Consider the following 9749-nt stretch of genomic DNA (forward strand, 5'->3'; position numbering starts at 1 on the left):
GTGACAAATTATCTGAAATTGTCTTCCTTTATGGCTATAAAAAAGCAAAACAGGTCTATTTGTTTAGAAAGGCCAGGAACTGCAGGGTTCATTAGCTGTCTTTGCTTCACTGGTGGTGTTTGCTGATTATGCCACTAGACTGGAAGCACATACAGGCTGATCTGACAATAACAACCTCTAAAAATATTAAAAAAGCACTAAAGCTGCCTCCCCTGCTGATTCAGGAAAGGATGTCCTCTAAAGCTCAGAGATTTGTGTTCGTCAGATTAAACCTCACGAATCTGTTACATGTAGTTTTCTGCTTGATCCAATACTGAGAAACAGGCGGGTGTAGGGTCACTGGATATTCAGGGCTTAGCCCAGGGTCATCTTTTGATGAAACATTGGAATGTTGAACTTTTTCTTACTACTACTACTTTACTTTTTTTTTTGTCTACTAAACCAAAGACATTCCAAAAAGTGTATGCGGTTTAAAACACTCAAATACCTCTAAATACAGACGCCCAGCCCTAGCAAGCACCGTGCTGGGAACCTTGTGCATAAAAAATAAAATGGGATTGGGAGCAGTCATAGTCTCCAGAACTTCTCACAACAATTCCCGTAAAATTGTGGGGAATAAGTGTGTTTACCATGCGCAACCGATTCAATCTTATGACTCTGCATCCACAGTCAAGCTTCAGCTTGCTGCTTGATTTGCATCTTTTGTTATCTTATGCAAGGTAATTATGCACATTATGCATATTCTTGCATGGTGCTCTGATAAGAAACCATTTATCCAGAAAATAAATATAAATGTAAATGTGGGGGCACCTCCTAATACAATAACCGGTGAATTGCCAGAGTGGACCATTTACTGCAAATCTCTCCGTTTCAATGAATCGATTCGAAATACTACCATTCAGTAGCGTTATCACTCAAAAATGTTCACGGAAGTCTCAGCATGGCATTTACTATAATGTTTCTGTAAAAATATATACATGAGGCAATTATTCCTCTTTATTTTGATGCATTGTGATGTAAATGCAAATAAATGCAAATAAAAATATCATGCTTGTGCTTTGTGTTCATTTTGTGAAAAACAGTGTGGAAAACATCTTGATTGTTATAAAGATCTGCATTAAACATTTTGAAAAGGAAAAAAAAACCAAACATATTTTCAGAGCACAAATTGACATATGTATTAAATGTCATTGAAAGGCTGAAAAATATTAAGATAATTTTTTTGCTGTCGCCCAGCTCATATCTCGTAGTAGATGAAGCATCACTATAAAAGCAAAATAATATATCCGTCAAAATTAAATAGTTCCCGAGAGTTTAGATTGTTTGGTAAATGGACTGTGCAAATGATTTTACACACTGACATGATTTAAATGGATTTCATCACAGAATATGCTGATCATTTAAAAAATTCAGAGCCTAATAAAAAGCTTTGTTTGTTATTTTGACATCAAGAGCAGAATGACCTGTGAGTGCTGATGAAATTTCATATGAGCTGATGTTAATTTAGTCTAATGCAGGGCTGTCGCTTAAACTTAGTGAGTGGAAGGCCATAGCGGACCCACTAGATGATGGCCTGGACTAATGTAATGTAATATTTCAATTGCAGTGATATTAGTTAAATTAGCAAAGTTTCAGAGATATAATATAATGTTAGGACTGACAGTGAAAGACTAGAGAAATAAAACCACAGAATTGTAAAGTAGAAGTTTACCGCGACTGCTATAAATAATTTGGTGTAAAGCCGTAATTGCAAAAGGGACACAGTTCAGCATAAGACATTTGAACCCGCTGCAGTGTTTTTTTGTGTGAAGTCTCTGAAGGCTATGGATTTCAAAGCTTTCCTGGAAGCGTTTGAAGTTTTGAGTCCATGGCTGGAACTGCTCTCTGTTCTCTGAAGCCACGCGGGTCTCATTCTCCTTTACATATGTCCGTTTTTTCGATGTCTCTTTCAGAAATGCCGAGGTATCAGCTGAGTGCAAAACGGCACAGCAAAATGTGCCCGCTGTGAATTTCTGAATTGTCAACAATGGTCTTGGTTCATATGTATGTGTGTGTGACCCTGGACCACAAAACCAGTCATAAGGGTCAATTTTTCGATATTGAGATGTACACATCATCTGAAAGCTGAATAAATAAGCTTTCCATTGATGTATGGTTTGTTAGGATCGGACAATATTTGGCTGAGATACAACTATTAGAAAATCTGGAATCTGAGGGTGCAAAAAAATCAAAATATTGAGAAAATCGCCTTTAAAGTTGTCCAAATGAAGTTCTTAGCAATGCATATTACTAAACAAAAATTAAGTTTTAATATATTTACAGTATGACATTTACAAAATATCTTCATGGAACGTGATCTTTACTTAACATCCTAATGATTTTTGCCATAAAAGAAAAATCAAAAATTTTGACCCATACAATGTATTTTTGGCTATTGCTACACATATACCCCAGCGACTTGAGACTGGTTTTGTGCTCCAGGGTCACATATATATATATATATATATATATATGCATGCAGGGGTGGCATTTGCGAATCGCAGAATATGGCAGCTGCATTCAGATTTCAGGCAAAACATCATGATGATGCTCGTTAAAGATAATCCAAATATTTTAGGAGAACAGACCTGAACATTGCAAGGTCAAGGTTCCTAATAGTAACAGTTCCTGGTAACAGCGGCGACTTCTCTGATTGGAACCCACTTCAGGATTGTGGTTAGCGTAGTTTTTACCTGTGTTTTGGTCATTAAAATGTTTCTTTATTATTATTATTTTAACAACGTCCTGTAGAAATCATAATTGCAGATTTTACAAAATAATTTAAATGTATACATGTATGCATTATTGCAAAAGTCATTCTTGATAATTTTCTCTGTGTGGAGTGTGCGCAGTCGCAGTCTATTGCATCAATTATCGTGCATCTTTTTGATTAGCTCCCACCTCGCTGATACCCACAACTGCAATAAAAACTGCACAGACAAGGTAAGACATATGTTTTTATATTTAATGCTGTTCACTCTAAATTTTTAATAGTGCATCATGCACTTTGTTTAGGTATAATGCGGGTTTATCGTTCAGGAATGTTGTCGATGTATAATTCCTAACTGAAAGTGATGAGAAAAGAAACATTTTGTTTTTTAGGATAAATCAATAGGATACATCACATACACATTACATACATATATAAATGTGTATTATATACTTGCAACGATAAACAAACAGTAAAACTACATTATTCTCACATGACCTTACAGTGCATGCATCCAGCAATGTTCAAACTCTATAGGCCTATTCTTCTTGGGGAAAAACAAACAAACAAACAAAAAACGGTTTACTACTTTTTAATCCATATTGAGAATACATGTAGTTGATTGGAAGCCCAGTGTAATGCAGCCAGTGTTGGGGAAACTGCTTTGTAAAGCTTTAAAGCAGTGGATTTAGTTTAACTACCCTTTAGAAAAATACCCTTTCTCTGAAAGTTTCTTTTCTTGCACTAAAAAAGACTTTCTTTCGCTCACTGGGGTTTTGGCCTGATGCCCTGTAAAGAACCATTGTTAAACATTATTTAAAGCTGAACTGAACAGAAATTGACATGTGAAATCAAGAATGAGAGATGGATAAAGACAGAAGTGTTGAGGGGGTGGCTGATACATTTATGAACTTCATTTAGTCTGTAGCTCATAGACAGACTGAAAGATGCATGACAGAAGATCATATGAATCATGATAAAACTGTTTTTAACTGTTTCAACAAGCTCAACTCTTTTCCGAAGCTTTTATTTTCATAAATTTTTTTTTAGTATCATTCTTGCTACTTTTACTAACAAATAACAACATAGTGTTGCTATTACTGTTAAATTCTTATATTAAATAAAAACGTGGTTTTTACTCCTTAAAACTCTTTATTTACTCCTTTTTTTATTTTTACTTCTTTAGTGCTCCCGTGGCTCAGTGGTAGAGCATTGCGTTAGCAGCGCAAAAGGTCATGGGTTCAATTCCCAGGGAACACACATACTGGAAAACAATGTATAGCCTGAATGCACTGTAAGTCGCTTTGGATAAAAGTGTCTGCTAAATGCATACATTATTTATTAATTATTATTAAATTATTCAGTTAAGTAAATTAGTTTGTTTACTAGTTATGTTATTTATTAGCATTTAGTGTATTTTTTTCTGTTCAAGCTTAATGCTGACACACAAATTGAAATCATCATTGTTTTTGTCTTATATGAACACTGACAAAATGAAAATGATTGTTCTATATATATATATATTTATTTATTATTATTATTTTTTTATGTATTTGCTCCCTTAAAGGTGCACTAAGCAATATTTGAAAAATGCTTTTGACCACATTGTCGGACCGAGTTCCAAAACAAACTCGCAGCCAATCAGCAGTAAGGGGCGTGTCTAGTAATCATAGGGTGGAGATAACTCAAGGAGTGGAAGGGAATCAGACGCCGAGGTTTTCAAATTTTCAAATATCAACATCGTTTGGCAAAATTTGCTTAGTGCACCATTAAATAGCATGTCATCTAAGTATTTTTGATAGCAGTATAGTGTAGCTTTTTTATGCATTGTTTCAAATTGGCAGTATCATGTATCTTGGAAAGCTGTAGTTTCAAAACTTTTTTTTTTTTTTGTAAATTAACCACATTTTTTGGCACCCCTTCTCCAGTATTATCCCAAAAGTGAAATATCTAGACAGGGGACCTGAGTTCCACTCCAAGGATGTACTGCACTGCCAGTATATACATACATATATATACAGGTGCATCTCAATAAATTAGAATGTCATGGAAAAGTTAATTTATTTCAGTAATTCAACTCAAATTGTGAAACTCGTGTATTAAATAAATTCAATGCAGAGTTTCACAATTTGAGTTGAATTACTGAAATAAATGAACTTTTCCAAGACATTCTAATTTATTGAGCTGCACCTGTATATATATATATATATATATATATATATATAAATATATGTATATTTTTTTTTAAAGAAAAGCTTTGAAGAACAGAGCAGCTCTTTTGTGTCTCAGAGCCGTATGAGTTTCTATTCTCAGCAGGTTTGATGGCAAAGCTGCATCATCACTGTCAGATATCCCAGAATTCCTCCTGCTTTGAGAATACCAACTCTGCATGATACAGGAGCGAACAATGAATATCGCACATATCTGAGTCAACAGCTTTAAAAAGACACACACACACGCGTGCGCGCGCGCGTGTATCTCTACAGTCAATAGTCCCATTGCTTTCTGAAGTTGTACACTTATGAAAAGTCCCACATTCATTTCCATCCCAGCTGGAGCAGCTAAAAAATGTAAATACACCCATTTTAAAAGTATATTTTATTTTGTACAAACAATAGCGCATATGAAATATGTAAAATGCACATATTTACACAATGAATTTGAGTAAATCTGTAAATATTTCACATCTATTCTCTTTAAGTAGAGAGTGTTTTTTTTTTTCACAGCAGATAATTTAATTCCATATGAACTTATAAGTCAACATGAAACCAAAACTGACCCTAATTAATAACACAGCTGGTCTTATAATACATGATATTCTTAAGAAAATGCTCTCTTTAATCTTTCATCACTCTCTGAAATGACGTATGCCCAGATTGAAGTGCTAAGCAGCAGCAACCATGCGGACCCAAAGTTGCATAGAAACTACAGCTAATACATAATTTCCTGTGTTCAAGTTGATTTTTCTTCACCTAAACAACATGAATGTTCACAAAAATTGTCCTACTTGAAACTCTAATTCAAAACTACACCAGTGTGTCTGAAAGGGTTAATTTTAACCGGTAGTCAAATATATATTATTTACTGTTTCAGGCTACTGTTGTTGGTAATGCAGGTAAACTTGGTGAATTCTGGTCAAAAAGCCTCCTCAAAATTAAATGACGGAGGTGCTTCAGTAGGACAGTATTTCTTTACAAACCACTGCAAACTCAGCTCTGACTCCATTGTGTGATTCTAAATCCTTGCAGCCATTTCTAAAGATTTCATTGGTCATGTCAATCATAGCCTACACAACTCTAAAAACAAATACTAAACCCTAAACCTAATCTAAATTCTGTGAATCTCCTATTTGACCAAATCATTATGCCATTGGCTAAGATCTCCTGTTCTCCAAAATATAACACATTAAAATGGGTTGTGTAGGCTATATGTATGCGCTACAATGATGATGTATTTTTGTAGGTCAACCTGGAAGTCTGCATAACCTTGATTGAAAAATCACAAGTGGATATGCTTTATTTTATGTCATAGAATAAACCATGAAAGTATCTTGAGTTTGTGTTAAACACAGACATTATTTCAGGCATTTAACCAAAAACCTTTTTAAAAAATCCACTGACTTCTGGACGGAAGTGCTGAGATGCATCTTGTTTCTGGGTATTGGCCTACAAAAATACATCATCCAACAGCTCTCTATAATCGTTCATGTTGACTTAAATTCATGTACAGTTCTGGCACTTCCAGCATTCCCGAAGCTACAGCTTCTAGAGTCTGACCTGCATCACAAAGGTGCTCCAATCTCAAAACTGTATTTTGCATTTATTTTCTGCTCATGTCGTCCACCCTTGAAACCACCAGCAGCTGAGCTCTCTTAGATAGACTCCATTAGATGTTGAACCTCATAACATCAGGTTACCATCACTAGCTCACCTGGAGGCAAAGTTTTGCTTTGGATCAAAGTAACCAAGAGTGAGGACACTTCTCTCGACGCATCTTCAAGCTTGACGTCAATGACCTCAGTCCAACAATTCCCTTGAACCCTTTGATAATGGCGTTCTGGGGACATGTTTGCCTATCCAGGACTGGCCTCGGTTTACCACAGACATCTCCAGAGGTCTATGGTGAAAGCTCAAAGACAGTCCCTGCATAGCGCCACCTGGCCGTGAATGTAGTCTCTGCACGGGCAAAGCCGCTGGTGTTTGGCACTGACTCCAGCGCAACTGAACAGCAGCGGCTCCTTTTGCTGGAAACATTCTCTCCTGTCCACATGTATGGCTGGAAACACATGGTTCTTCTCCGCTTCTAAAGACTCACACTGAGCGTTAAGCCTGAAAAACACGCATTCATGCTATTTATCTGTTTCAAATAAACGCAGATGAGAAAAAGGGGGGGGGAGGGATGCAATACAGCACAGTGAAGAGAGAACAATGACTGCTCATTTTTATAGCGGTCTTGGTTTACGTAAATATTTTTTTCATTCATTTTCTTAATAGAGATTTAAGATCTGCCAGCTGTAAACCAAACCATGTGAATTGAATCAAAAGATTACAAGCTTTGATTTGAAGCAAAAAAAGGCACAAGAATCCCATTGAGCACTGCAAAAATAAATAAATAAATAATTAAAACTACTGATATTGATTGCTTTTAAGTATAGAAAATATATATTTTAAGTTTATTGCAAGTTGAAATCATACTGACTTGTCTGTCTTGAAGTCTTGAAAACTTTATTATTGCTAAAAACATACATCGATGCTAAAATATCAATCATATTTATTAATGCTTATACCTTTAAAGAGTACAAAGCATTTTGGATTGTGATTGGCTACAACTTTGTCTGCTTGGCCAATTTACAAAAGTGTCCGTCAAAATCTACCAACAGACAAATTCATAATTAATACATAATCTCTGTTGATCAGTTGACCACATATCAACAGTAAATTTCATGTATTACAGTGCATTATACTTTTTAAAGGTGTAAATATGAATTATATAAGCATTATAATATGTTAAATAAGGATTACAGTGTGTGTTATACAGTATTTACAGGTTTCACACAAAGTGTCCCTCAACAAATCAATGTCATAACTTCATATTAACTGCGATAATGGTTGCACAATAAACAAATAAATAAATAAAAGAACAAACACGTGTATGCAAAAAATGTGCATAATCCAAAAATGCCATGTGTCTCTCACCCACTGAAGGCCTCTATACTGTTGATGAAAGGAAAGAAAGCTGGCTCGCAGATTAGACCGGCATCCTGGCAGGTTTTCACACAGGACGAGTCCTCTAGAGACAGGAAGAGCCGGAGGGCGCTGCGGGGCGGCCAGCAGGCCGGAGCAGTGATGTTCGGAGCCCAGATCAAAGCTGTGGAGTTGGGCAGCTGCAGGAAAGGACTGGGTGGATTCCCAGGCCATGATCTGGAATCATTGGCTGTAGGGAATGGACTGCTGTGGCGACAAAAATCCTGCAAAAAACACATACTGAATGTGACTATGTCTGAAAACATCTTCGTAAGAGAGCCTTATGATACCTTGTCACCGATAGAGAATTCAAATAATGTGCACTGCTATTTTACAACAATTTTAACGTGGTTCATCTAATCAATTCTATCAGAATTTAGAGTCAAAACTGTTTTGCCTTGAGCAGCAAGTTGTAACTATTGTTTAATTAACTCTTAAAAATGAATACTCCCAAGGGTCTTCTTTAAAAGAGACACAATAATGCCTGTAGTTCAAAGGAGCCATAGTTAGTTAGTATGTTATTTTCAGGGTTGAGCTCAAAAAGTGGGACTGAGTGTTAAAGGTGTTGAACAAAGCAATTCAGGGTTGTTCAGGTTCTCAGAAGTGTGCGTTTCACTTTATGTGCTCACATCAAATCCCAGAGGCAACTGACTAGCAAGCTCAGCATATACGTAGTTCACATCCTAGGCAAAAATATGCTTATGCTTATTCTCTTACATTTTTGCCAACGTGTGCATGTGTGTCATAGATCATAGACTTGCACTGCTCCCAATTCATACACTATCTGTCCTAAACAGTATACAGGATAAACAGAAGTGTGTCCCGAATCACAGTAAAATAATAATATTAAAGGTTCCTGCATGACAGTGTTGCCAGGGTTGTGTTCAAGACAAGACAAAACAAGAGAATGTAAAGATTAAAGAGTATGTAGGCTATCAATAGTGGTCTTGACTGAGATCAGAGAATGTTTTTTCGTTTATTGTATTAAGATGCACGCAATCTACAGCATGTTAAAAGACTTGAGAAAGTGCACTCACAATACACATTTTAAGGCAAAAACTTTTAATCTGCTAAATCTATAATCTACTAAATGTGTCTATTAGGCACAAAAGTAAATGCCTTTAAATATGAAGCATTAAAGGGGTCATATGATGTTTCTAAAAAGAACATTGTTTTGTGTATTTGGTGTAATGAAATGTTCTTATGCGGTTTAAGGTTAAAAAAACACATTATTTTCCACATACTGTACATTATTGTTTCTCCTCTATGCCCCGCCTTTCTGAAACGCGTCGATTTTTACAAAGCTCATCGGTCTGAAAAGCGAGGTGTGCTCTGATTGGCCAGCTATCCAGTGCGTTGTGATTGGCCGAATACCTCAAGCATGTGACGGAAATGTTACGCCCCTACTGTACCATACTGTGATGCCCTGTCCTGCCGGAGCGATGAGACAAAAACATTAAAACCCATTATAAACAAGGCATTTGTTGCATCCAGTGGGGACATATAATGACTTGTACTGTCTTTTTGTCGCATCGCACTGCATAAACATAAAACCATGTCTGCATTTGTGATTGGAGAAATGACAAACAACAAGTGCTACTCTACACTGCCCAAAAAACTCGCTTTAAATTTGAGAACGGCGCGGCCGGCGGATTTGACAAAGGAGCGTCCGGTGGGCTTGCGGCAACCACATGTGACGACCCCGGGCTGGACTCCGCTTCGTCCACGGTGAAAGCCGATCCGGCGATCCACAGCGC

At 36.5% G+C, this 9749-nt stretch overlaps 1 protein-coding gene across 1 annotated transcript in view; it reads right to left on the reverse strand.

Annotated features, from left to right (window-relative positions):
* Nucleotides 1–6660: 6660 nt before the first annotated feature.
* Nucleotides 6661–9749, reverse strand: part of mgat5b (alpha-1,6-mannosylglycoprotein 6-beta-N-acetylglucosaminyltransferase B) — a 121643-nt gene continuing 118554 nt past the window's right edge. Inside the window, exons 16-17 of the mRNA XM_016480888.1 lie at nt 7945–8216; nt 6661–7077 (exon numbers count right to left, since the gene is read on the reverse strand). Of these exons, the coding sequence (XP_016336374.1) occupies nt 6879–7077; nt 7945–8216 (471 nt within the window). The 3' untranslated portion in view covers nt 6661–6878. The remainder of the gene's footprint in view (nt 7078–7944; nt 8217–9749) is intronic.

Source organism: Sinocyclocheilus anshuiensis, unplaced genomic scaffold (assembly GCF_001515605.1).
Source record: "Sinocyclocheilus anshuiensis isolate Anshui unplaced genomic scaffold, SAMN03320099.WGS_v1.1 scaffold561, whole genome shotgun sequence".
Classification (NCBI taxonomy): domain Eukaryota; kingdom Metazoa; phylum Chordata; class Actinopteri; order Cypriniformes; family Cyprinidae; genus Sinocyclocheilus; species Sinocyclocheilus anshuiensis.